General features: G+C 46.4%; 1 protein-coding gene across 2 annotated transcripts; it reads right to left on the bottom strand.

The window, feature by feature from the left end:
• Nucleotides 1-2,167: 2,167 nt before the first annotated feature.
• Nucleotides 2,168-26,938, bottom strand: FBXO32 (F-box protein 32). Of its 2 annotated transcripts, XM_055705093.1 has the most exons (9): nucleotides 26,685-26,938; nucleotides 23,602-23,714; nucleotides 21,839-21,888; nucleotides 21,074-21,166; nucleotides 14,076-14,169; nucleotides 12,999-13,183; nucleotides 9,339-9,521; nucleotides 8,049-8,192; nucleotides 2,168-7,348 (listed from the first exon to the last, which is right to left on the bottom strand). In XM_055705093.1, the coding sequence occupies exons 1-9, from the start codon at nucleotides 26,798-26,800 to the stop codon at nucleotides 7,259-7,261; spliced, it is 1,068 nt and encodes a 355-aa protein (XP_055561068.1). In that variant the 5' UTR covers nucleotides 26,801-26,938; the 3' UTR covers nucleotides 2,168-7,258. The 2 variants fall into 2 exon arrangements, with proteins under 2 accessions (XP_055561068.1, XP_055561069.1); XM_055705094.1 differs by lacking the exon at nucleotides 23,602-23,714 and having other exon boundaries at nucleotides 26,685-26,844.
• Nucleotides 26,939-27,585: the final 647 nt, after the last annotated feature.

Raw genomic sequence — 27,585 nt, 5'->3', positions numbered from 1 at the left:
TAGCCTCACAAGCGCGTAACTGCCTCTGGTGCTCTTCCTGCAGGCTGGGCTGCGGGAGGAAGGAGGGGAAGAGAGTTGTGGCCTGTAATGTGAGCCAAACCCCTCACAAAAGTGTGAATTTTGCCTGTGGAGGGAAAGCGAGGAGGAAACAAAACTGCCGCCCACCACGGCCCGGCCCAGCGCTGGGTGCAGGCAGGGTGTGAGGCAGCTTCTGGGCCATCGCTGACAGTTAGTCACACACACCATTCTCGTCAGAGATTACCCACAGAGACATCATTTGTTATATACTTCACGAATAAAAACACATGCCTGTAAGAATAAGCTTAACTCAATGCTCAAAGGCCCTGTTAAAATAAGTCAGAATTCACGGCATGCTATGAAGAAGAGGAAGTCTCATTTCCTGCACTGACTGGGCTTCTGTGTCTGTAAACGCAAACCCTGCAGGGTTGTTTGTTTGTTTATCTGTGAAGTGGGGAGTGGGCATCTCCCCTGTCCTGCCCCTTGCTTCCAGCAGCCCCAGGGAGCTGGGCTGGACCTGCGACCTTGGCTGCACAACCTGCGGGCGCTGCCTCCTGTGTTCAAGGCCTGTTCTGGCTGGGACCAAAACAGTCCAACAAAAACATATTAAAAAGACATCTTTTTTCTTTTCTACTAAAAAGCACAGTATACTACGCATCAAGAATGGCAAGGGGTGAACTGGTGTCTTTCCAGGTTAGGGAGGGCCTTTGAACCCACACAAGTTATTTATAGAGCTTTTTAGAAAACAGCTTGCTCTAAGTTCTGCAGTTTTGGTGACAGGAACAGCTCAGGTTTTGTCAAAAATAAAGCAACCCCCTACGCGATTGACTGGGGTTCACCCCACACCGCTTGTAAAGCGGAGCAGTGGAATTGAGGATGAAGGAAAGTTGGGGCAAAGCTGAGTCATAATCTTAGTATTTTTGTTGTGTAAGTTTTCAAAATGCTTTTTGCCCAAACTCTGCTTTTTCATCAGACTAAGACAGACAGTGAGGGCACTTCAAGGCGTTATACAGGGTGACTTGTTCATCGATCAAAGCAGGACCTCATCCATGCTTAAGGCTGCCTCACCACCTATCCCTGAGCACTCTTAAAAGGATGGAGGCACTGGCAGCAATAACATGAAAATGGGAAGAAGTATAGACAGACCTCACCAACCCACCCAACATATTCCTAAAAAGATGAAGTATTCCTCTTAAAGGATTTAGTCTATTAAAATAAGTAGAATTCAGTATTTTCAAGGAAGTTTGAGTAAGAAATGTGTCTTAGCAGCAGCTTTCTCATCTCCTTGTTTAAAAGGCTCTGGTGATCTTCTAGACTGTCCCATTGTCCTGGTTTTGGCTGGGATAGTGTTAATTTTCTTCTTAGTAGCTAGTACAGTGCTGTGTTTTGGCCCTGATGTGAGAAGACTTGTGTCTGGGGATACAACCTTCTAACTATAGACCTGAGGCATAGCATAACTACAAAAAGACTTATGAAACCACTCAAGCACACCTTACTTGACAGCACAAATGAGACTAAAACCAAAGCATCTGCATTTTGGGCTTATTTTCATAGCTGGCATAGCTTTCACAAGGCAAGTGATCCTGTTCTACCATAACTTCTCCTGTTCCAACCCAAGATGCATGTCATTTGCCTTTTCAACTGCTTTTCTCCAATTTACTGGGAGTCCCTTCAGGGGGGGTCCTACCTGCATTCCCTCTGAACAGGAACCTGGGTCAGACCATTGCAGTCCTGACTATCCAAGATGCAATTGTAACTGAAAAAAGATAAACAAAGTCACTTGGATAACACATCCAGAAACCCCCCCCCAAAAAACCCAAAACATTTTCATAAGCTACAAGGCAGAGTTGAAGCTACCAGACCTGTGTGAGCACTGGTGATCTCTTCCAGGCAACAGTCCTGTGCTTTGAGATAGTACAGATTTATGAGCATGAGCTCCACGAGTGCTGTTTTTGCTAGAAGTAAGGGATCCGTTGACCTCAATTTCTTTCAAGGTATGATGACACAGTAACTCTGTCCGGGATATTCTTCCACTGCCACAAAACCTTAGTTCTGGATGTCCTGCAGAAGAGTCTTTTCTTACAGTCACTAGAAGCTCAAGCCTGATAAAGTCACCAGCTTGGAAGCAATGAGACAACCAACTCTGTGGTTCACATTGTTTGAACATTTATTGCAATTCAGTGTCAAAAATGTTTACAAAAATACATTACTGTTTGCACAGAACAGCTGTAAAAATCAGTTGAACATGCAAGGGAAGAAAAATTGTGCAAATTTATAATGGAAGGATTTTAACCACACAATAATATTAAACAGAAGTCTTATTATATAAGGGATGCCTTTCACTTCATATCACCTCTAGTTACAACTTTAAGGAAAAGCAAAACAGAACACACGCTCTCTTTCATATGTAAGTAGGTATTTATAATTACTGTAGATTAGTTCCTAAAGATGAGCGTATTTGCTATTTCAAATTAAAATGTTTTCTTGGTGGCAGGCCTGCTAGCATTCTGTGCAGCACATGATGGCTAAAGAAATAGAAGTTCCACCCTCAGTTGTCCTCCAGGAACAGAAGCCGCAATGCTTGGTCAAAGGAGGGGGAATATCTCTGGTGTTGAAGGTATTAATATACTGGAGACTGCATGTGTCAAGGACAAGATGGATTTGTTCTCCCTAGGGCCAGATCCTGCAAACTTTTTTTTGCTACTAACAAAATCACTGAAGACATGGGGTAGAAATCAGGTACTGGTAAAGGCACTCACACAGCCTGGGCGCCACACAGAGACATCTGTGTGGATGGCTGGCCACATCTTCAGAGCCTTTAACAAGCACCATTTTAAGAAATAAGCTGAGAAAAGCAGCACAAGCAGAACACCAGAGTCCCAAACTTTTTAACAGGGAGTCTTTATCAACCTAATCAGCCACCAGCTGCACAGGGTCTATGTTTCTGAAAACAGGCCAGCTAGGAAGAGTGGCATTTTAATTTAAAGCTATGTCTTTTTGGCAAGGTGCAGATCTATGGGGAAGCTGTGCAACAGGTTTGTAAGAACAACCACAGCAGACAATGCTGATTTGCTGTACCGAGCAGGAAATAAGCTGAAACAGCACATCTGATTTATTTAGATACATAATAGAATTTGAAATGTTCCTGCTGTAAATCACATTTTAGCTAATGGACAAGGAATTTTCTGGGCCAGAAAAGCTGGTTCAGTACCTGCCTATGTTCTAGAAGGTGACAGCTTCACAAGAGTAACTGAATTCAAACAGAAATGGGAACACAAACAATTCAAAACTCGTGGGCAAAGAAAAATAATAAAAAAGATATTCCCATATACAGAAAGTGGCAGGGTGCAATTAAATGTTTACATACAAAGCAATGTCTTCAGAGCAATACAAGTTTTCCTAATCACTTTACAAAATAAAAGGATCTAGAAACTCCCACAATTAAAAAAGGAAACCCAAACAATGTAAGAGGAGGTACACATTTTATGATCAAACTTTACCATACCATAGTTAGTATAAATGGTTTAAGGTATGTACAGCTGAAATTGTGCCTCTTGAAGTGGCTACCACATTAGAACAAACTCCAAATACCTGCCTCTTCTAGAAACCTGAAATGGAGATCTCTGGGATCGCTCCCTTCCTAAGCCTCCTCCCCTGCATGGATCTGTTTTTCCTCTTCACAGTACCATGTTCTACACTGTTACACTGGATAACACATCATCTGAAGATAATGAGATTTCTCTGCATATGCTGGCAGGAGAAAGCCCGGAAGAGAGAAAAAACCCCTCCTTTCCTAGTACAAGAACTCATGCATGTCTGATGGAAATGCACCAACTAACTGGAAGGTGAAATATCATTTGAAAAGAACATTCTACTTCCAAAATACAAGTAAAAGCCTGTTTTCCCTTCACAACAGCTTTGCCACAATTCTTAAAATACAGAGGTCCTTTTTGCATGAGAGCAGCCTTAAACCATCCTGCCCAGAAGCCCCTGTTGCCACTATCAGTTTTGTTACTCTGCCATCCTCAGCCAAGCAAATGCCTTTGCACTGCTACAGTACTGATCACTTTATTTACAAGTGGCTAGTCTAAGGTATTTGGATGCAACAGCATTTCATTTTAAATACAAGGGTACTGAATTCACCACAATATCTCCCAGTACCAACCACTTGAGAAACAATGAGTCTCCCAAGGAGATCAAGGTCTTACTTGACAGCTGCTGTAGCAGGAGGCAGTAACTGAATGAGGCTTATTTTGTTTCTTTCTCTGTAGTCTGTTTTGTTCTCCAGTACAGTAGTTGCTTAGTTTTCTGCTGCTTTGGACACCGACAGCAATATCCCAGGACTTCACACGAGCAACATGCAAGTGTGTGTATGTATTAAATCATCTTCAGCACTGTGACCCTTTAAGATTACACAGTGCTAAGAAATTTAAAAAAAACACTAATTGAAATAAGTTTCATAAATAGGAGCCTCAGTCGCACATTAAGTATGTTGTCAGCATGACCCATGCTCTCTGGGCAAAGGACACAGAATAAACTCTTTGCTCACGACCAGTGAAGGGCTGATTGAGGCCAGAGCTAGAGCTAAGACATTCCCAAATCACAGCTAAATGCTGAGATTTTTCTGTCTTGCTGTGCAGGGAATGCACTAGGCTGGATTCAAACCTGAGCTTAAAAGTCACCCAGTGTCACAATCTCACAGTGGGTAAGTGTCATCTGCTAAACACTGACTCAGACTAGGCAGAACCCCCCCAGCATTTCATACCAAAATACTGTTGCGTCCTCATCACAGCATGTTGGCTTGCTACAGGTGTCAGAGGCAAGACTATGAAACAAACCAACCCCAAGTCAGAGCTGGAAACAGAAGATACCAAGGGGCACAGGTCCTCTTCACTGCTAGAAAAAGGAGCTACAAGAATCTTTAAATACAGTGACAATGCTTTACTCCCTTCACTTGCAGGTTTCTGTCCTTAAGCCCTCATTCACCAAGCCAGATTTCTGCGTCATCTACCCACACCCACTGCCATCAGTGAGGGAATGAAAACAGAAAGTGGCCTCCCCCACTTGCAGACATCCCCCCCAAACAAGCACAAGTTCATTGTTCCAAGGCAATAAGCTTTTAAGTCACTTTCAGTTGACATGAATACAGGCTTATGCTTTCCACCAGCAAACTGATGCATGGGGCACCAACACCAAGATAAAGCCCCCTATCCTGCGTGTGTTTTCTCCTCTGGAGAGTGCCAAGCTCTGGGCCACGGCTAAGGGTGGCACAGGCTCAGAGAGCCCTCTGGAAGAGCAAAAGCTTGGGTTTGCAGTTGGAAGGCAGGAGAAGGGCATTTGTCAGCATTTTCCTGGTTTTACTCCCCCCTTCCCCACTGCTACATCTAGAGGCAGCTTTTTTCCCTTTTTGTATCTCTTCCAAGAGTATGCAAAGTGATTTAGTTTGCAAAAATGCAAATAGTCTTTTTTTTTTAAATATAAACAGCTGCAGAAAAGTGTTGAAAGTCAAAGTCAGTTATAAAAATGTAAAAAAAGGAACAGAATATTTAACAATAATTAACTCAAGTAGTTCTTCCTGAATTGTCCTGAGTACTCCTCTTCCTCACAATTCTTTGTACATAGTCACAAACAACCCAGTAAATATTTACCCTTCCAAGGTATCCTGCTTACAACATGAACAGAGAAAGTGCTATACAGGAAATCTACCGGCAAACGGCAAAAAACTTTCCACTGCAGGCTTTCAAATTGTTATATACAAGCTGAATTCTTCTAGCTCCACTGTAGGGAAAAGTGAAGCATTGTATGCAACCGAGGAGACAGTGAGCCAGATCATGGCCACAGTGAAGTCAGTCTGGCTACTTACTCCATAGTACTGAAAATTTAGCTCTATGCCAGTATTAGAAGATCCCATAAAGCAGCTCAGCACGGGAAGCAGAAGGGACTAGGCTGGGTCTTTGCCACAGGCACAGAGAAATAACCAAAGATATCAAGTGCCATGCTGGAAATCCCTTGCTTACCCCAGTCCTGCCTCCTGTTCTTAGGAAAATGCTGACCGATTTCTTCACGCTTTCTTGCTCAACACCCTAATCTCCAGTAGTCTGAAATTAAACATGACGCTGCCAGTGTTCCAGTGACTAAAAACCGCATCATTTCACTGCATTTAATAGCCCAGTTCTCCCTATATTTTACCAGCTCCGAGATGACCAAATTCACTTGACAGCAGTGGGAATACAGAGCAGTGTATATGTTGGAAAACATGGGCTTGAAGAACCGGATTCTAACCTCACTTGGGATTTCAACCAGTGCAATTAACCTTGTGGAGCTGATGTGAATTTACATTGAGATTAAATCCAGTCCTTTGTTTCTCTATAATAGAACTTCCTCCCTTTTAGATATCTTCAACCTTGTGGCTTCTCTCTTCCCTTCTGCTTAGTCTTTCATAAAACCAACAAATTAAAAGAGGATGGAGTAAAGTCTTAGGTATTTATATGGTGCCTATCATCTAGGCATTCAAGCACTGAGAAGAGCAAGAAAACTAACATAAAGAGGTAAGCATTAATACAAGAAAAGATGCTTACTATCACAAACATTTCCCTTTAAATCATTGTACAAAATACAAAAGTTCACATTGTACACTGGATTTATGTTTGAAAGGTACTCAATCTATCAGAGGTAGAAAGTGGTATGTTGCGATTCTCTCTCGCAAGCAGGCTAGAGTTCTATACTAAGTATTTCAGAATGTGTCCTTTTTAAAAACATAAAAGTATTATTCAACTTGTCACAGGGATATTTTTCATAAATATTTTTAAAACCTCATATTTATAAATATGTATGCTAAATAAAACCAGATGGAGGAACAGTTCAACAGTCCTAGCCTCATATTGCTTTCTCTCTATTGGAAACAAACCAAAAGAGTTCTCAAATGGTTGTGGGGCAAATTCATTTTTAACTTCTAAAAAACAAAAAATGAAGATTTTTGCCCTGTATCTTGTACTCTGATCATAAAAAAGGGAGTCTGTACAACATGCTGCATTTGTACACCAGTCCTATGGAAGTCTGTATTCCTTAAGTGCTGTGTGTCAGCGAGCAATTTCACCTTTCATCTCCGAGATCCTCTTGTTTCTTGACTCAGGAGCTTTGAACAAGCATGAATATTTACAATATTTACAAATGGAGGGTCCAAGCTCAGTGGCATAAAGTGTCCTGTAAGAATCACGTAAGCTGCGGTGGTGACCCAAGTTCAGAACCTGAACAAGTTGATAAAGTCTTGTGGTGAAAGAGAGGTGGAGCAAGTCTCCGGGTTGTTGGCTGTGCAAGGGTGATCAGTACCCTGGGAAAGGAGAAAACAAGTCCATTTAGAGAGACTGCAGAAAGGGTGCCAGAGCATCAGCCAACTTAGTACTCCCCCCTCTGCCAGACGTCCTGCTTGCAAACAGATAGAGCAGAGCCCAGAATATTTCTGCCCTTGCCAGAGCAGACAGCTCAGAACTGGGCTTCATATTTCAGGGACTACTGGCAAGTCATGGGAAATAAAACCAGCAAAGATCCAGTTCCGTCATTTCACCTCTTCTGAGGAAAGAGAGGCTGGAGCCTACGATCAGCTACAGGAGTTTAACTCCAGAGACATGCCTTGGATACCACCACAGCGGCCAGCAGTTTGTCCCAGGCTGTCCTGCTGCCATCAGCTCTCATTCCAGCTAATCCTGTTGCCAAGACCTCTGCCTCCATGTAATGGCTAGAAGGACCTGCTGGCAGTGCTAAGATGACACATTGCAGGCAGCCCTACAGTATGGCCATCTCCCCCTCCCCTCTGGCCTTGATGGCCACTACTCTTGTTCAACATAAAGGTGAAACTTCTGAAGCACAGGGGAGAAAGGGTCTTAATAGTCGAGGGAGGATTAAGAGGTAGGAAAACACTATGTTACGGAAGCAAAGGAACTGCAGCACCCTAAACTGGCTGCAATCAGAGGAAGCACTGGGTGCCCCGTGGCTCCTGCCCCAATCAAGTTTGTCCCACCAGCACCGCATACCTTCCAGGAGAGGATGTGGCAGTGCCTGCACAGCTGCAGCGTGTCACCATACTGCTCCTTCCGTGGGTAACACCTTATGAGCTTGAAGTACATCTTTTTCCAATCCAGCTGTCCCTTGTCAGATAAGATTAGCCGCTTGCGAATCTTAAAAAATAATTGTAATTGTAGGTCAAAAAGAAATAATGATTTGCTTTTTCCAGCTCATGTACTCCTCTCCCTCACGTGTCATCCTTGCCAGTCCCGTAACAGTTCCCTATAACACCAAGAAAGTTTCTGCTCTGAATATCCAGCTATAACCTGCTTTCTGATGGCAACAGCCTCGCTCAGTACCATTATCAGGGTCCCTCCCCATTTCACAAGCATTCCCCTATGAAGCCTACAACATTGGGAGCTTATACTACTTTAGCTGCTGTTTCCAGCTGGCAGGACAGAGTATAGTTGCATCTAACAGCTTCAGAAGTTAAAGTATTTTGTTTCTTCATTGACTCTAAGCATCAGCGATTTGTCACCATTGCTTGGGAGACACCCATCTTTCTGTTAGAGTTTCATTAGTTGCAGAGACTGGATTTGAATTTACTTGTTAATAAAAACAGCTTCCCCAGAGTCACTTCCAAAGGCAGATTCAGAGGGAGCAAATAAAGCCAAGTCAGCAGGGAAATCTGGCACACGGTCCCTGAAGTGCAGCGAGCTGGTATAAACACCCCAGACATTCAACCATAAACAGAGGGATTTTTGCTTGTTTGTTTTTAAGTTTAGAAGACCCCAGATGATTATCAGCCTGCAAATGGCCAAAGATGTTTACACAGGTACAATATGGGTAGCAGCGGGGTTGTTTGCCACATACTGTCCCGTCACTCACAAAACAGCTCAGAGGGGATTTCTTGCTCTAAAGGGCAAGACAGTACAAGTCACCGCTCATGGACCACATCCACAGAGATTCTCTGAGAGGGTGTCTGTCCCTGGGACATCAGGGTGATTGCTGGAGCTTGCCCACACGTTTTCTCCACACACGTGGGGTGAGGAGCAACTGCATGACTTGCAGTTGTTACCACCTGGATTAGGGCTGAAGTTTACCGCATGACTAATTCCTCAGGCTCCATTTCAGGAATCATTGCTGTGGCACGCAAAACCCTCTACATAAATAATCTTCACAGCCATTCTCATGCCAGCCTGTATTATCAGCTTGTGGCACAGCCCTTCGATCCAAAGGATAGTCAAGTAAGAGCGTCCTACCCATGTGTGTTCACTTGCTAGTGAAGTACGACAAGCAGTTTGCATCCTTGCTTGTACCTGTCTGTCCGTGAAGTGGTATTGGCAGAGTTTCTTCCACAGCAGCCGGTCTTCACTGAGCACTTGCAGGTCGGGAGCCACCTGACCGAGGCTAACCAGGTCTCTCCCATCACTCAGTCGCTGCATGATGTTCAATTGTAAACACAACGGCAGGTCTGTGAAAGTGGTTCCTTTAAAGGCAGGCTAGAAGAGACAGACAAAATTGAGCTCACAAGAAGCTGAACACCCAAGCAAACCTAGCTGCAGTACAGTTACTGCTTTTTAAGCATTGCTCTTCACATAGAAAATAAGCAGCAGTTCCCTCTTCTGAATAAGGAGACGTTTTACATAGACATTTGACCTTCTGCCCCAGAACAGTTCAAGATACCCTCCAGGAAGCAGACATATTTGTGTTACAGTAGTTAGAAGCGGAGCAGCAGTCCAAGCTGCCCCCTCCTCCCCCCTTTTTTGGCCATCCCACATCCGTACTCAAAAGACTTTGCTCCCAGAAACCATCAGCAGCTTTCACTACATCAGGACAATGGCTACACCACGGTATCAGCTGTTAACCATCTAGGTCTCTCTACCACAAGGGAAACTGGCATTACTTCTCAAGTCCAGCCTTCTGTTACACACATTGCTGGGAATCTCATACTCTCCTGACATGTGTTTTAGCTTATGCCGTCACAGGGTCCTGCTGTAACCACAGCAATGGCTGATGAGTACCCACAGCAGGATTTTTCCCTGCATGGCTTCCCAGGTCACTGCTGGCAAGGCTAACTTCTTTTCTATGAGCACTTGAAGGACCTGCCCCTTTCCCATCAGCTGCAGCCATGGGGTTTTTTTCCAGGCTGTTCAGCCACAGCAAAGCACATCCTAGCCTGAAGAGCCAAAAGCCATCCTCACCCCCAACCCATCTGTGCCCTGCTCTACACAGGGTCCAGGACTGTTTTGCAAGTCCACGTGGCGGCACAGCTCGAGGACAAATTGACTACAATAGATCTGCGGGTCCTGCACTGAGTGGAAGGTACACATGGGAGCAAGGCATCAGCAAGGACCACAACCCAGGCTCCAGTTGCTCCAAAACCAGCCCCAGCCTTATTAAGGCAAACAGCAGCTTTTAGGCTTAGGCTCCAATGAAGAAACAATGTTAGACAGATGTGCCAAGTTTATCATCTACCCTACACAGAGATGCTGCTATTTTAAGTTGCAGAGTCACAACACCCATCTTGCAATTGGCAGAGCTATTAACCATTTCAAACAAGAAGCATGTGGACTGCCATCAGCAGGGGAACGCTGCATGAGGCTGCTTTTAGTCATATGGTCCCATCCTCCAGCCATCTCCTTGCATGTGAAACCCCACAGGCACAAGTATGTTTGTACACAAACAGCTCCCATCTTCCCTTCAGTGCCCAGCTACCCAAACTACATAGCACTGCCCAGTACCTACAAGGACCACAGCTTTTCAACCAAGACATCATTTTTGGCAATCTCTACCAGCAAGACAGGCCTGAAATAACCCCTCCAGGAGTGAACTGTCTCTGTCATCTGCAGAGGACATTTCTTCCCATGACAGCCCAAGTTGTATTTTGGGGTAGGAAGAATGCACTGGAGCCTTGGATCACCTCCCATTGATCTCCCTTGCCAGCCAGTCTTTCGCATTCTCCTGCACTCCCTCTACATATAAGCTTTGCTAGGGCACAACAGAAAAGACTAAGCTCAGAGACTCTAAGCTTAAGCATGAGCTTTGGGGGCTTTTTTTATATCTTATTTCTGAAGAAACCAGTGTGACTCAAGCAAATCCTTACAGGTTTTCTGAATCTGGGCCAAAGACTTATCAGCTACTTTTCCCTCAGTAGTCCTTTCCAGGACTTTTAAAACATTACTTTTTTTGGAGAAAGCACACAGATTAGATCAGAGCAGATCAGTATGCTGTCATTGTCTGGACACAGGTTGTGGGTTTTTTTTTTTAAACAGCTCTAGCACATACAATATTTTGCGAGTTTGTTTTTTTTTTTTTAAAGAAAGGTTTAAGTCTTGGCTGTTGCAAGACATCCCTCCCCTCCAGAAACAGCAGAAGCACTCTGTGCACTGTAAGCAACTGGTAATACACAGCTGAGCTTGTTCTTCCTTCCTCTAAACTCAGCTGGTTTTGCTCTAGCTTGAGCTGAAGTAATCTTCAGTGATGTGAATTTTTTGTTTGCAAGTTCACATTATTTTGTTTTAGAAAAAGTGTCTGTAACACCTACATGTAAGTATGCATAAAAGGCAGCTCCATTCACAAGAAGTATTTCAATGCACTTTTGCCTGGATAGGCGGAGTTCTTTGAAGTGCTTGTCTGTGTTTTATGAGCCCCTGAAGCAGAGGTGAAAAACCACCGTACTACTGAGTTGAGTAGCAGATAGGCCCCTGACCTGTGGTGCACTCAGGACAGCAGGTGCCCAGGTAGAGCTGATCCTGGCAGCCCAGGCACAGGGCAGCTTCCAGACCTGCTGTGTCCCAAGAGCCACCCCACAGTTGGGCCAGTGTTTGCCCTGCAAGGCAAAGAGAGCTGCAGCTCATCTCAAGAGCTGGATACCAGGAAGGACAGCAGAAGGAGGGCAGAGACCACCATCAGATAAGGCACTTATGCTTTTGCAGCTCTTCAAAATCCCTGGGACCTCCTAGAGTTGATCTCCTATGTTCTGTTGCCTGCATTACTCCAACTGAAGGACTGGAAATTTTTTCCTGGTGTTCCTAGAGAACACAACCATGTAATATGATGAAAGCAGGCCCTTTGAAAATGTCTCTGGTTGACCCACCAGGGAAAAAGGTGCTTTTTATATTCCCTTGGGCCATGCCTTGGTCTGCCCAAGTGGGAATTTCAGAGTCCTGTTCACTACAGAAGTCCTATAAGGGGCACACCAACAGAGATGAGTAGCAGAAAAAAGCTATTTCTGTGGAGTATCCATTTGAGGTGGGAAAAAAAAGTCTAGACAGTCCTGGGCAACTGGTCGTGGATGTCCCTGCTTGAGCAGGAGGGTTGTTCCAGATGACCTCCAGGGGTCCCTTCCAACCTCAACCCTTCTGTGATTTTGTGAAGCGGAGCAAGTTCACACTTGATGTCTCATGCAAAGCCAGCTTCGGAATTTATCAACTAATACATCTTTTTCTCATCCTCACAGATGCTGTTGAAAAAACAGATGTTGTGAAAGTGGGACTCATCTGGCTGGAACGGGCATGAAGTTATGCAGCTATTTGGGAATTTGCATTTAATTTACAGATTAAACAAATCTAAAACCCTCAACTATCTGATAAACAAGTTTTGAAGGCAATTTCTCAGTTTGGAAAGACTGAGCTGACTTTTCATACTGAAGCCTAGTCTCTGAAGACTTTCAGGAGTGGAAGATTATTCCCTGCCCAGCTCTGTCTGCACAGCACTTCATGGCCATTAAGCAGTCAAACTACAGCCTGTGACCAGTAACAGTGAGCATGATCCTTGGTTGTGTACACTGAGTTTGTATTAAGGAGCAGAAGTCATGCTAGTAATGCATCCAGTTATTTTGGCAGCTCCAGGTTCTCCCCCAACGCTCTGTGCTTGCACCGAGTACAGTGGGATGCTGTCACCCATTTGAGAGCTGCTACATGAGAAGGTTTCATGAAGAAGCCATGTTATTTTTAGCTTTCAGGATTTGTGCTTACCCTGGTGATCTGAATGTTGTTCAGTTGCTGTTGCCAGTGGAGAATACTCTCCATCCTGTGCACCCACATGTTGATGTTTCCAACCAGAACAGATTTGCCGACCCGTTGAACTAATGTGCAGAGGGATGTGTAGAGGGTCTGCAGCAATTCCCGTATTAGCCTGATGTTCTGCTGATCTTCAAGGACTTTGGAAGAACAGGAAAGATTAAAAATGGGAGCTACACAAATCCTTTTCAGAATCTACATATTTCTCAGGCAAGTTATAAGCTATAACCCCACAGGCCAAGAGAGCCAGCCTGCACTTTTCAGAGGAAAGCACTTAAACATTAGCCAGGCACAGCAGGTTAGTCAGCAGATGGAAAGAGATCCTCCCAGGATAAGCAGATGAGATATCTGCCCTTTCCGCAGCACTTCCCATTTCCAGTCACTGGCAACCAGCCAGCTCTCCCCTCCAGTATGTGCAACAGGTTATCTATGTGCAACTCTTCCCCATCCACCCCAGATGACATGCAGGGAAGACAGCTCAGGATCTCCTTTCTCATTATGTATACACACACTAACAAGGTGCTCTCAATTCCCAGGCTTCAGCCAGAGCTAAAGCATCAGAGGGAAGTGCCACATCTCAACCACAATTCAGCACCCTCAGCAGGAAAAGGCAGCCCTGGAGCTTTCCTTCCCTCTGGAGCAGTGGGAACACTTGATACAGCAAACTGACAACAAGGCAGCAGCAGAGACTACAGATGGGCCAGGCTGGGGGCAGGAGCAGCCATCTCTCCTGCAGTCAGAAATAGGACTCAGTAGGATGCTGAAGGAGTGGTAGTGAGGAAAGCTGGGGAAGGAGGAATCGCCTCTCAGATACTTATCGGAATACAGAAGTTTCTTCCCACCCATTCACCCTCCACCCACCCCCAGTCCTTCACCGAGGGAAAGGAAAGTGGAACTGCACTACAGAAATAAGCAGTGCTGCCCCTTTTCACCCATCTTGCATTGCCTGACTGTTCTCGAGGATGTGGTTCACACAGTACACCAGATTAAATCAGACTAATCCTCCTCCCACTCACTGTTTTTATTTCTTACCTTTCTGCACCACTTTTTCCAAAATGTTCATGTAGTTTTTCTGGGCAATGCCACTCAGTGATGTCAGCTGAGACTTTGCTATCAGCTCCAACAGCTGTAGATAAAAATAGAAGTTGCAAGCCTTAGAGCACAGAGATACCTTTCTAATCTTGACTCCTGGTCACATGACACAGCAAAACAGTCCCGAGACTTGTTTGCTGCCTTAAAATAAAAGGGAGACAGAACGACAGAACAAACTAACACAGGGCTGGGGAGCAGAGGCCAAATAATTAAACCCACATCTAAAGGGGTGGGGGAAAAAGGCACTCTAATAATCTTCAGGGGGGAAAAAACAAATTGATTCCATGGTTCAGAGATGCAAAGAAACCCAAGGAGTGCTCAGACTGACAGCCTTTATTCACACCAAGGGAACAATGAACAGTCAGTGTCACCATCCTTCATCAGGGCATAAACAAGCAGTGTCATAAGGGAACACGAGCAAATGCCTGTTTGGATGGGGATATTATTGATGGAGCATTAATGAGAATCAGACTCCACAATTTACGTCAAACTCCTGGGTTGCATGGGTTTTGTCAAGAGTGCTGTCGCCGCAACAGAAAGGTTAAACACTATATTAAAAACAAATCCTCTCCACCAACAAACCCCTATTCCCCCAAGGTTTCCTCTCCCCTGTTCAGCTCTTACAGCTGCAACACCAAACCACGCTTCCCCATTTGTCCTGTTTACTTGTTACCCCCTCAATGGAAATTTCACTTTTACTTTCAGTTAGGATTTGCCTCCCATCACTGATCTCCTGACTCCTGTGCAAGCTGAACACTGCATTTAGGCTGCAGTTGCTAAAGGAAGCATTTCCCACCGGGAAGATGCCCTCTCCTCCCCATCTCTCTACCACCACAAGAACAGCTGTGGAAGTTTCCTATAGATCATGCTCTGCAGAACATGTGGCCCATGATCTTCCAAGCCTTCCTCCCTTCCCCCAGCATTACATAAATGCACAGACTGTCCACGTGTCAGTCCATTTGTTTTGGATGTACATAGCCTTCTGTTTTAATTTAGAAAGGGAAGGAAAAACCTTTTATGCTACAAATCAATCAACACATTACCGCATGACTATTAATCCTTTATCATCTGCAGCTACAGTATCCCATTGCTGGCACTGCAGAGAGTCCAGAGAAGGTGCAACTACTTGTGTCAAGTAACTAAGATGGCTTTTGACAAGACGTGATAAGTTATGAGCTGAACTGTTTGCCCCGCTACAAGAATGACAGGAATGTATCCAAAAAGTCACCGGCAGCTTGCCACGAAGCAGGGAGTGCATGGAGAAGTATTACTGCAGTCATTCTCCTGCTCTGCTTCTCTGAGGCACTGGCATGTGACTGCCAGTTAGGAGCAGTGAAGTTGCCTAGAGTGACCGACCTCTTCAGTTTAATTTCCAGGCCAACACCACCATCAGATGGCTTTGAGTTTACATTCTATTAATATCCTGTACCTCGCATGACTGAAAGAAAACAAGATGAAAAAAGACCTGCACTAACTCCTGTGAAGGGCAGGATGCCTGTTTTCTTGGCTCATTCAGGGGAAACAAGAGATGCAGGACACTCGGGTAATATTTGGTGCACAGGCATCAGTGGATCTTCTTCCTACATCAGCTAAACTGAGATCACAATAACTAGACACTCTTAAAAACAAGACAGTTTGCAAGGTGTTTGAGAAGTTTTATAAAATGTCTTTTCTTTATTTTTTGAAATACTGGAGAAGAAAAAAAATTGGTGTCCCAAAGTAGTCTGTAATACTCTGCTTACACTAAACTGTTTAGCCTTCAGACCTTTGATTATAGTGATCAATTTGCCAGACTCCATCTGTACATTAGCCACACATGCACCCAGATCAGCTCTTCTGTGCATAAACAACTGCTGTCTCCAGATTGCACCATTGTGGAACTGGCACAGATACAGTTTACTCCAGGCTGGGTGTTAGCAATGTTATGCCCATTACTTAAAATGCCAAAATGCACCCAGAGATAACCATCATGTAATGCAATACTGTAAGAGCTAAATGCCAGGGTCATTCTTTAGGAGGAACAAGGATAAAAATCTCAGTTCCTTGAGGAATGCTAAGTTGGTACAAAATTTAGCCACAGGAACAGATTCAAATTTGCCTTGTCTGTGTTTATCAAGGTTCAATTTATGTTCAGTGAACCAGCTCAGATATCATGTGTCACCTCCCTTACCCTGCAGCAATAAACACAGGATGAAATTCCATATGAAAACTATGTTGTGAATACTTCTAGGACTACCCTGCTCCCCAGGGACCACCGACTGAAGCAACTGGCTAGCCCTCCAAATCAAAAGACATTTTTTGGTCTTCTGTGCTCATGTAACACACAAAACCCAAGTAAACAATGCAGTTCATCTGTCCCCCCACATGCTCCAGTGCTCTGAGGGTCTCAGTGTTGGCACAGACCCAGCAGAGGACAGCCTCAGTTAATGGACTGCCAAACGGGGGTCTACAGCATTATAAAAAAAAATAAATCAATCTTGCCACTTGCATAATACAGACTAAAAGCAGACTGACGAATTCAGATTAATGCTGAGTAGGGTAAAAAGGCTGGAGAGCTGTAAGCGTGTGCTATGATCTGGTTGCATTAAGGCCAGCCCACGCTCAACTGAGAGGGACAGATGGTAGGAGAGAGTGCAGAGGGAAAGGTTAAGAGCAATTTTAAAAGGCCTGCTTTTCAAAAACACTAAGTGATTGCATTCCAGCTGATTTTAACTGGAGCTGGGAAGACTGTAACACCTCTGGAAAACAAGGCATTAGATCCCAATTTGCTCTTTCAGCTCCTCAGAAGCTGAAAAGAGTGATCTTGTAGCTTCTCCAGAAAATCCTTCCTACCACCTCACCTCTATTTCACTTGCTCTGAGATCTGCTAGAGCCACAAAGACAGGAGATGCAGTGGCTATTCCAGAGCCTCTACAAAGCTGCAGGCGGCAGCATCTTCCATAGCAGGGCAATAACCAGCTCACTTCCCCACGAGTGTGGCTGAACTCCTTCTCAAACCCCACCAGGAGTTGGTGCAACAAGCCACTTCGCTCTGGGGCCAGGGCAGATCCTCCTCCCATAAGCACAAGGGAAAAACAGCAAACAAAACAGTGCCATGTGGCAGGGGGAAGAGCCCCTGTTTCAGGGCCATAAAAACACACTGCTCTGCACCCATGACTGTGCTACAGCCAGATGGCACTTCTGCCACTGACTTGGTTCAACACCAGGGTGTGCAGGCAATCCATACCCCAAATAACCCACAGCAAGGAGCTCACAGCACAGCACCAAAAAAATCCTCAGCAGGCCTGCTGCACTGAGCAGGAGGGTGTAACCTCACCTCAAAAAGGGAAATTCTTCGTAATGGTTACAAACACAAGTCTCAAACTACTGAAGTTTAAATCCCCATTTAAAAAAACCCAAACCAGCTATAGGGAAGCTGGACTGCACCCTGTGGGGATCCATAAGTTCCTTCGCCTGGTTGGGGATGTGGATCCTCACATCTGGACTGCCTGGAGAAACAAATCGCAATGAGAAATTCCTCCTCCAGCCCCACCTTGCTCTCACCACCCTTTACTTTCTGTGGCTGAATGTCACATTGGCTTTCAGCTGGGAGGCAGAGCAAGAGGCAAGGCAAGTTACAATGATTTACAGCCCAGGTGCTGACAGATCTCCAGGAGACAGCATCAAGCTGGTATCTTCAGCACAGCATAAATCCACTACTCCTGGAGCTAAGTGCTATAAAAATGTAAGATACAAATTTAAATAACTGCTTTGCAGGCTACACACTGCCTAGATTACATTATTCCAGAGGAGCTGTGCCCATGCAGCTTAACCTGACCTAAGCTTTTATGATCAGAAACTGCACCTTCCCTTGAGACATTACTACACAACCATCATATGACAAATCTTTCTGAAGGAAGCATCCTGCAAAACCTCACTGTCATCTGAACAGAGTGTTCCCAGAGGATAACCAACAGCTTCTGGGCTGCAGGCACATTTCTCTCTGGTCATAGTACTTACGCTTGCAGAACACTTCCAGTCTTTTCATTAGATCTGTAAGACCAGAAAAACCACAGCTGCTTCAAGACCAAGAACAGTTTGGCTGCTCTGGGTCAATCCCACACCTCCTTACTAGCTCTAGAAAGGGAGCATTGCCTTGTAACATCCAGGCAGAGGCTATAGTTTAAAAGATCAGCAAGGACCAAGTCACAGCACCGATACATACACTCAGCACTTCCAGTGCTGTATCAGCAGACTGTCAAGACAAAGATTGATGTTGAAGGAAAATTTCTTCCACTTCAGTTACAGGAACTCACTGGCTACTGCTGATGGTATTTGTCCATGAAAAACACCTGGCAAGCTTCTTGCAGCTCACACCTCCACCTCACTTGAGGGTACCTGTTTTATCAGTGCACCATTAGAAACTCCAAGAACTTCAGTTGGGTCATATCTTAAGCAGCAGATGCTACTGTACAACAAAAAAATGAGCACTTAAAATACCATAGCACTTGAGTTCAGAAAGGAACGCTCCGAGAACGGCAAGTTGATGTTCAGCCTGAGAGCCCATTTTGCTATCAGCAGTGATGCAGCTTACTTCTCCATAGGGCAGATCTGGGTGTAGCCAGCAGAATCCCAAGCCTACCGGTGTTTTTCTTCCCCTACAGACATCCTCATCCTCCCCCAGCCTTCAACTCTAAATTTCCCTCCCTTGGAAAGCATTTGCTTGATGAACCAAGTAGCATGACATTAATCAGATACCCCAAACAATGGGTAGAACTAGAGAGAACAAGGAGAGGGAGGGAAGGGAAAAATCTTTTGCCTGCCAATATTCAAGGCATCTTCCATGTGACAGATTGCTCATCTGTGTGCTCTAGGAGGCCTGCAATTTGCAAAGGACCATAAACAAGGTCCACATCTAGCCAGAGCTTTTCACAAGTAAGTCTGGCACATAAGGCATTTTTATGAGCTACTACCCACTGGACACTTGGCCAATTCAAGTCTTCCATTTCAAGTAGTAAGTTTTTTTATTTGATCCATGGTACCAGGTTTAATATCTTCTTTGATCTGCCAAACCACAAGTCAGCCTCAATTAGAAAGCTTCGTACTTCTCAGTATGCTGTATCCCTAAAGCTGCTGGGGGGAAAACTACCTCTTATCTCAGCTTTTGAGTAATTTGTAAAATAAGGACACATGCAGACACAGAACACTGCTATTTTGGATACACAGCAGATTTGGGATGCTTTTATGAAGTCCTCATGGGGAAAAAAGGGTGAAGAAGGTCAGCCTGAGCCTTCCTACCAGACCACACTGACTTAAGTGAAATTTCAGTTTGCTCTAAAAATTTAATGGGACTTCTGCTCAATCATTGCAGGCCCATGCAAGACACCCATCACACCAGGCTGAGCAGCAGACGCCCATCACGTGGCACAGCATGACCTGTGATGCTTAGCAGAGGTCTTAGAGTTCTTTATTTTTTATGTTACAAGACAGAAAGTCTGCCAAAGGGATCTCTGCAGCTCCAAATACAAGTTTTATTTTGCTCCTTTATACTGGACTAAAGGGTTATAGCCTTGGCTTGAACTGCTCCTTTCACAACCATCCCTCTGAAGTTGATGGGGCTATGTGTGTATCCAATATCAGAAAATAAAGAGTACCTCAGCACTGGTGATCACCTTCTCTGCACAAGCAGGAGAACAAGTCATCCCAGGACCAGCAGAGCTAGGACAACCTGAGTCTTCATGGACTTGCATCCTGCTTTGCCTCCCCCAGCATCCCCACTCCCTGCCACCACCCCTGCAGCAGAACACCCATGTGATTGCCAGCACCCTTCCTGCAGAGAACATCGGTAGCCACCCCCAGAGCCTGTACCCCTCCCAGGGTGACAGAGGTTTTCACAGGCTCCTTGTCACCTAGACAACAGGTGAACAAACCAAGGTGAACCCGCTCAGATAACGTCTTCCTTAGACACTTTTAATGACATTTGGCTTTGCAAAAGGAAAGCAATACCAATGCTGCTTGCTCCAGAACCTAAAACCTGAACAGCTGGTGTCTCACCAGTGATCAGCTGCTGATGAGATGTGAAAAGGAGCTGTTTATAAACAGCCTCAAGTTAAGACTTTTTTTTAAGCTTATTGAATTCCAAACTTTGATGAACATTCTGAAATTCAAGATGAATTTGCAGATCACATGTACATAAACATACAAGCATGCACAGTCCTCAGGACGGCAACTCCCCCAACCACTACCACCCTGACCACCCAGAGCCAAAAAAGCAGCCCTGATCCATTTATGCAAAGCCAGAGCATGAGGAACCTCAGGCCAGTTACTCCTTCCTACCAACTAATGGTGTCAGGACTAACCAAATACTTCACTCACTGAAACTGCTGCCAGTCACACAGAATTAAGAGCAACCATGATCCTTAGCAAAGATATTTAGATCAGTGCCTCCAAGAGGCTCAGCCCATCCTCTCACTCCCAAAACACTAAGGTTCCTAGAGTTTCTCCTGTAATCACTTCAAGGGAGACAAAGCTCCACAGCCCTCGTGGAGCTGGAGCCGCCTGTCCAGAGAGATCCCCGCTGCTCTACGGCTTCCACAGAGAGCCCATGCTCCTTTGGGGGCTACAGGAATCACATTTAGGAACTAAACTGAGAACCTGGGAAACAGAAGCTAAGTCTTCAATTGTGCAATTCACTTCCGAAACCCAGAAAAGCAGTAGGAATGCTAGGCTAAGGACAGCCCATCTTACTACCACCTCCCTCCCTCTATTTTAACAGATTGAAGAGGAGGTTTTGGGCATCTGTCCACTCAACTTCCATCACTTGCTTAATGCAGCAAAGCCCAACACTCCCACTTGCACACTTAGAGCTCTTTTTGCCAGTGCCACCCATCACCCAACCGGTGCTCAGTTCACAGCCTCCCCCACCATCACAGCAAAATAAACCCTGGCCTTTCACTTACCCTCACGACATAATTGAATCGCCTGGAGTCCAGGATAGCACTGGAGAAGTCAAGTCTGTTGAAGGCTTCTCCTAACGTGCAGTAGCCATGGCGCTGAGAAGAAAAAAACAGTATGGGTCACATTTTAGCAGACATGAGTCCAGACAGCACTGGTAGACATGACCCAGGGCAACTCAATTTAGCAAGCTAATGGGTACAAACCATGGGACCAGCTCATAACCAGAGGCGGCAGGCCCGTTTCACACAGAGCCACACTTAACTGATGTCAAGAGTGGGCATGGCCCACTGTGGATTATGGTAATTTCCCAAAAGTGACCCAAGCTCTGCTCATGACCCTTGAGTTTATGGGTGAGAACAAGCCATACTTTCCGGGGTTCAATATATAGTACAAGTTCAGAGCAGTTTTGTACAGCCGCTTCTCTCCATGAGCTCAAGTGAGCTGTTGTGATGAATTCCAATGATTTCCCATGTTAGGGCTGTACTGGGTGAAAGCCAAGAACAGTATTATGGCTTGGTCTGCAAATGGCTTTTTTTTTTTAACAGAGGGAAGCAAACAAGTCATATTTTAAACACATGTACAGAGTTTTGTACAGCAAGCCCTGGCTCCCTGTTTGGGGTTTAAAATCATTACTGAAATTCCAACCGCAAGCCAGATCTTCCACTTATCTCTTAAGAGCTTCTGCTGATTTGTATCAGCACAAGATCTTCCACCACTTGGAAAAAAACCAGTAGAAAAGGGAACAAAGAACCTATGGAGGCACTTACCTCTTTTGTGCTTCCCTTGTGAACATAGATCCACTTCTCCTGGTGGAAATCTGTTTGGACAAAGACATTTTGCTCAGTTAATCTTCTACCTCAGAGGGCTGCATCTCTGTTCTGCTCATAAACACTCAGTGCCCTTTTAGTGCACATGAAGATACTTTGTGTTTACACCACCACACTTGAAACCAAAACTAGCAACTTGCTGAGCTGCTTTGTTTCCATACTGCTTCATTTGAGACTGCAGCCCTGAGCCTTAGAAAGAGCTTCTGTTTCAATGACACAGCTCAAGACTGTAAATGTTTAATCTGCCAGCCACAGATATACCATAGCACCTCCTCGTCTTTGATCCCAGACGGTAAGTGTGGCTGACAGCCAGGTTTTGTTGTTATTGATTTTATTAACAATTCATTACCTTGGTTACAGGCTTGGGATTGAATGTCAAATTCGAAGTTGAGCAAAAATGTCATGAGACACCAGGCATGTGGGAGAGAGCTTTTAGCAGTGAGGTCAGGCTCGGAGGAGCATGCTTGTGCTTGCAGCTAACTTGCTAAAAAAGAAAAACCTATTTGGGACCAAAATTTTCCTATTTCTAATTGCCCCTCCCTTCTGTCAGAAGTGGGAGTTGTCTCATCCACTCCCCAAAATAGCAGCATGTGGTGGGTACAGGGGAGCTAACTGGGTTTGCAGAAGAGCCCTTACTGTAAGCAGTTATGCTGCTCGATCCTTCTCCCACTCTGTTCTCACATGGGCTTTTGACTACTTCCACCACACACTGGTAATTCAACAGCTAGTGTAAGAAAAACTCTCCCCATCCTGCTAGACTCCTTTCCTTAAGGAAATACTGTGCTCTTGGAATCTTTTTCCACATAAGGATGCAGTGATGTACTCCTGCCTGGTATTGTGAGCCCAAGGACAAACCCAGCCTCAGTTACAGGCATGCAGACCCTGCATCAGGCCCTTTTAAGTAGTAGGTCACAACAGAATCTAGCCAAAAACTGTCATGGTAACATTTGTTTGTTCAGAGAACCGAATGCACTGAGGGGCCAACTTTTGGCATCAGTTTCTGAAATCCTGGGGGATGCACAATGAGCTAATAGTAGTGTGGGAATTATAACTCATTTCCTCTGTGTATGTTTACATTTGTAGCCTTCACATTTAACTCCAGTACCTATCTTGCAATCAGACCAACGCAGACCTTGCTGTCCCTGCAGGCTCCCCCGAGTCTTCCCACAGCGCACCATCCAAGACCCCAGCTGCTCACTGTGTGTACAGAAAGATTTTAAACCTTCCATTGTTTTGAGCAAGCTGAAATCTTACTTCATTTTTCATGTACTCTGCGCACAGAGATAGGATCAAAGCTCACATTCAGGCTTGTAGCCTCCAGTAATGTAGATTAGTGCTCAACATGCATATGGAAGGAAGAATAAATTTAGCCTGTTGTGCACAAGGAAGTCTACAGGGGGAAAAAAACCCTGGAACTGGTTCATTTGAATGTACCATAGGAAAAAATTACCCTCCTCTTGACAAACACAAATGACAAATTTGAACACAACAAGCACAACTCCTCAGAACAGGGATTACTAACAGGGGCATAAATCTTCATGTTAAGCTGTATCCAAGTTCTCTACTTAGGTCAAACACGGGCGCAAAGCCCTTCAAGACACTCTGGAAGACTCCTCATGCACTGCACAAAAACTATGGATATGAAGCATTTTCCGTTCTCCTGCAACAGCTTATATTTAAGAAAGCCCAAATGGACATCTTACATTGAATCTTGGCTTTGTTATTCAGCAGGTCTTTTTTTCTCTTCTTGGCAGCAACATCGTAGTTCAGGCTGTTGAAGAGATTCTCTTTGTTGTGATCATCTTTTTTACAAAAGCTGTGAATGACACAAAGCAAGGATTCTGTTTATTTCTACAGTCTGCTGAACACCATGTTTCCTGCAAGGAGAGAAAATACACAGGTTTTCATTGTGAGCTCCAAAGCTGCCTCCTTGCTGGCTGCTCTCGAGATGTCTACATGTAGTTTTTGTATCCAGTAATGGTATTTTTAAATGTGCCTCATTTATGTGCCAGCTAGACTACTCATAACAGAGGGAAGCAGGTAATACAGACTGCACAGTTAGCACCGGGACACTGCCGGGCAGTTTTCTCTTCCTGCCTTTAACCTGTTTCTATCTTTAAGTAACACCATATCCTCCTGCTGTAGGTGGTAGATGCCTCTGAGTCAGACTTCTATGGAAGGACATATTTAGACATCTCTGAGGACATATATATATACACACGCACACTCAAAATATTTATTAACAAAAGAGTCCCTACAAAACATTCTTTGAAGCTTACAGGAAAAGCTCAGCTGAAGTTCAGACTTGGTTGGTGGTTTTCCAAACCCCACATAGTAGTGACTCTACAAATTAGCAGCTAGGATGTCTTGTCCAAGACTGCCCATCTGCTTTTGCTGGGGCTCTGCTGTAACTATATCATTAGTGAAGGGAGCCATAACCCCTTATTTCCTTCAAGGGCAATGAAAGACTATCTATAAAGAGCTATATATCAACATCCCCACATCCTACAGACTGCATGCAGATCATGAGATCCATGCAGCAATGTGAAACTGAGAAGCCCATGGGGCAGCCACAGTGCTGCAGCAGATTCCAGAGAATGGCAGGGGAAGGCAGCACCCACCAGCAGCTCTCAGCAGAGGCCCCCTGCACACGGCACGGTGCCCAGACCTGCAGGAATGCCTTGCAGATGCTGGGGAGAAGGCAGGCACTGCATCCCAGATAATGGAACAGCCTCCCCTACTGCTCCAGCAGCTTGCAAGGGATGGGAGATGGCTGTCTGCAGGTCTGAACTGAAAGGTCTAAGGCACCTTGCTGCACCTGGGCCAGCCCTGGATCTCTGGCAGGTGCCAAAACATGCTGCTGCTCACAGCACTGGGCAAGCTTCCTCTGCAAAAAGCCACAGTGACCCTTACACAGCCAGGCTGCATCCTCAACAGGCCTTGTGTTTACACTGTTCAGCCTCAAAAAAACCCCACGACAGCACCACACCAACTGACATCTGACAGCTATTCAGCACAGGCTCCTGCAAAGGAATGAAACCTGCAGGACAAGGCTCCTTGCTTCCCATTTGTCAGCATGGCCACACCACCAGCTATGCATAAGTCAAGTGACAAAGTCACAGTTTCAGCCCCTGAGGGACCCAGACTTCCTCCAGCCGGGTCCAGATGGGTGCTTTGGTTTGGCACTTGCACGTGGCCCCAAAGGTGGGGGAAACCTCCCCCAGCCTCAGAACACCAAAGGCTCCCCCTTTTTTACTCCACATCCCCTCTTGCTGGGTATCACAGCTGTCTGGAAGGTACCACTGCAGAAGGGGAACAGCTGCAGCAATGCAGGTGGACAATATTCACCACAACAATTCAGAGAACCAGACACTTCTACCAGCTAGAGATAGCTCAGAAGAACCTAAAACTGAGAGCAGAACATCTTAGCTGCACATTTCCCATGCCGCTTTCTGCAGGGGGACCCAAACCCAAGAACAGGGTATGGCAGTAAGGAAGAAGGGGTTTAGGAGATGTTCAGGCTCGTGTTTTATCAGGGTTGCACAAAATCAACAGTTGGCCAGGTTAACATGGCCCAAGCCCAAGACCACAAGATGGATCTGCTTCAAATCTTAGGTGTCAACAGCACACCCTTGACTGTTGACTTCCTATTGATGACTGTAATCTGAAGCCTCCGTAACAACAGGAGTGGACAAATTCCAGCGATGGGAGGCAGATTATTTCCCTGTTCATGTACTGCCAGGTTTCCACACACTGCTCCAAGGCATCTTGACAAGCTGAACAGTTGGGACACCAGGACCTGGCACCGCCAGGACCTCTGCCCAGGGCCAGCACGTCACCTCCTCACTTAGTGGAAAGGGATGCATAAACCTGTGCCAAACTCAGTATTCCCAACACAATCACACTACTGCCAGCCAGTTATTTTTCTACCCATTTACAAGTCAGATGCTTTGGATTCTAAACTTGATTTTTATTTACAGCTTGCACACGAGAGGAAAAGAGACCTGCCACATAATCCGCCTTGCACGGGAACATCTCAGCAGCGGTCCCACAGCGCTTCCCCCTTTGCCACAGATATTCCCGACCCACCTCTCAGTCCGGGTGCAGCAAACCCAAACCTGGCTGTGCCCAGGTGACAACGAGAGGCAGCTCTGCGAGAGAAGTTGGGTTTTGGCCGGAGCCAGGCGCCCGAGCCCAGCACCGCCCGGCGGCGGCCAAGGCGCCCTGCCCGCACTGCTAACGCGGCGCCGCACCAGCCCGGGGGTTTGCTTGATGTTTTGCAGCCAGATTAGTCAAGCGGCACGTAAGGGGCATTACTCATGGTCTGGGGAAGGTTTGTGGCTTCAGACGCATCACTCTCCTCCAGCCCGAGAGCTGGGAAGGCCCAGGACAGGATTTTTTTTGGGGGGGCACCCCCAGGGTGCGCGGGAAGCGCTCAGCGCCGCTCCCCGAGGGCGCAGCGCCCAGCCCCCCTGGGGCAGCGACCGCTCTGATGTTTTCCTGCGGCTTTGCCACCCCATCCCACGGCCGCGGGGCCGGCCCGGCCGCCTCCAGGACCCCGGCGAGGCTGACGGACCCCCTCGGGGCTACCGCAAGCCCAGGGGAAAGCCGCCGCCACTACGGGCCCGCGGAGCCCCTCCGCCTGGGGCCAGGGCCCGGGCCGAGGCGCCGCCGTCCATCTTACCGAGCGCACCCCCGCGGCCGCACCGCGACGCCCCCTAGCGGCGCCGCCGGGGCAGAGGGACGGGAGCGCGGAGGGGACCGAGCCGCCACCGCCGCCCGGTACCTGCTGATGTCGCCGACATAGCCGCCGCTCTTCTCGTCGAGAAAGCGCGTCCAGCCGTCGGCCGTCTTCACCCAGCTCTGCCCAGGGGAGCGCCAGTCCTGCCCCAGGAACGGCATGGCGGCGGGACGGAGCGGGAGCAGACCCAGGAGAGGCGGCAGCAGCGGAGCAGAGCGGCACAGTGGGTGCCGGGGCAGCGGAGCTGCAGGCGCCGCGCCGCTCCACGCTATTTATGCGGCGGCGGGGCGGCGTGTTGCCGGAAGCGCGGGGCTGGCCCCGCCCCCGCCCCGCCGCACGTGGCGGTGTTTATCGGCACCGCCCCCGCCCTCCGCGAGCGGCCCGGGGCGGGGCGGGGCGGGGCGGGGCGAGCGTGGGGGGAGCCGCGGCGGCGGGAGCCGTGCCCGGAGCCGTGCCCGGTTAGCGGGGCGGGGGGGCCTTGGCGGGGGGGAGGCGTTGGAGCTCGTCCCGCCCAGCCGCAGTTAACGCGGCCCGTTACCCGCTCCGCTCGGCACGGCGGAGAGAACGTACACACCGGGCGTGAGGGCACTGGTGCGTGCGTCGGGTTCGCAAACCGCCAGATACAGCACAAGTAAATCCGCCAGGGCAGCGCTTCGTGCGCATTTCAGTCCCCTGCATCGCCCCTAATATCAGTATTTACACTGTGTTTGTGGGCAAGTTTTTTTATGCTTATAAATGTGTTTTAGAGATATATTTGTCACAAACTTATTGATAGAAACGTAGAGAATCTAAACATACAAATCTAGAACCTTGGGAAAACATAGAGTATATATAGAATGTTTTATGTTATATGGGAGTATATATGGCAAACACTACGTATAGAAAATATTATACAGAGATTGTTTTCTAAATGTGTGCTCCATATATGTGTATTTTATACCTGTTT

The sequence above is a fragment of the Falco cherrug genome, chromosome 3 (assembly GCF_023634085.1).
Source record: "Falco cherrug isolate bFalChe1 chromosome 3, bFalChe1.pri, whole genome shotgun sequence".
NCBI lineage: Eukaryota > Metazoa > Chordata > Aves > Falconiformes > Falconidae > Falco > Falco cherrug.
This window is presented reverse-complemented; position numbering and strand designations above follow the sequence as displayed.

Bases quoted from the DNA above. Each gene is read 5' to 3' on its own strand.
- FBXO32 (XM_055705093.1), bottom strand. From the start codon at position 26,800: ATGCCGTTCCTGGGGCAGGACTGGCGCTCCCCTGGGCAGAGCTGGGTG. The intron at 21,167-21,838 runs GTAAGTGCCTCC...TTTTCTTCTCAG, and splicing joins ACAAGGGAAGCACAAAAGAG to CGCCATGGCTACTGCACGTT. The intron at 8,193-9,338 runs GTACAAGCAAGG...TTATTTTTTAAG, and splicing joins ACCACTTCACGGACAGACAG to ATTCGCAAGCGGCTAATCTT.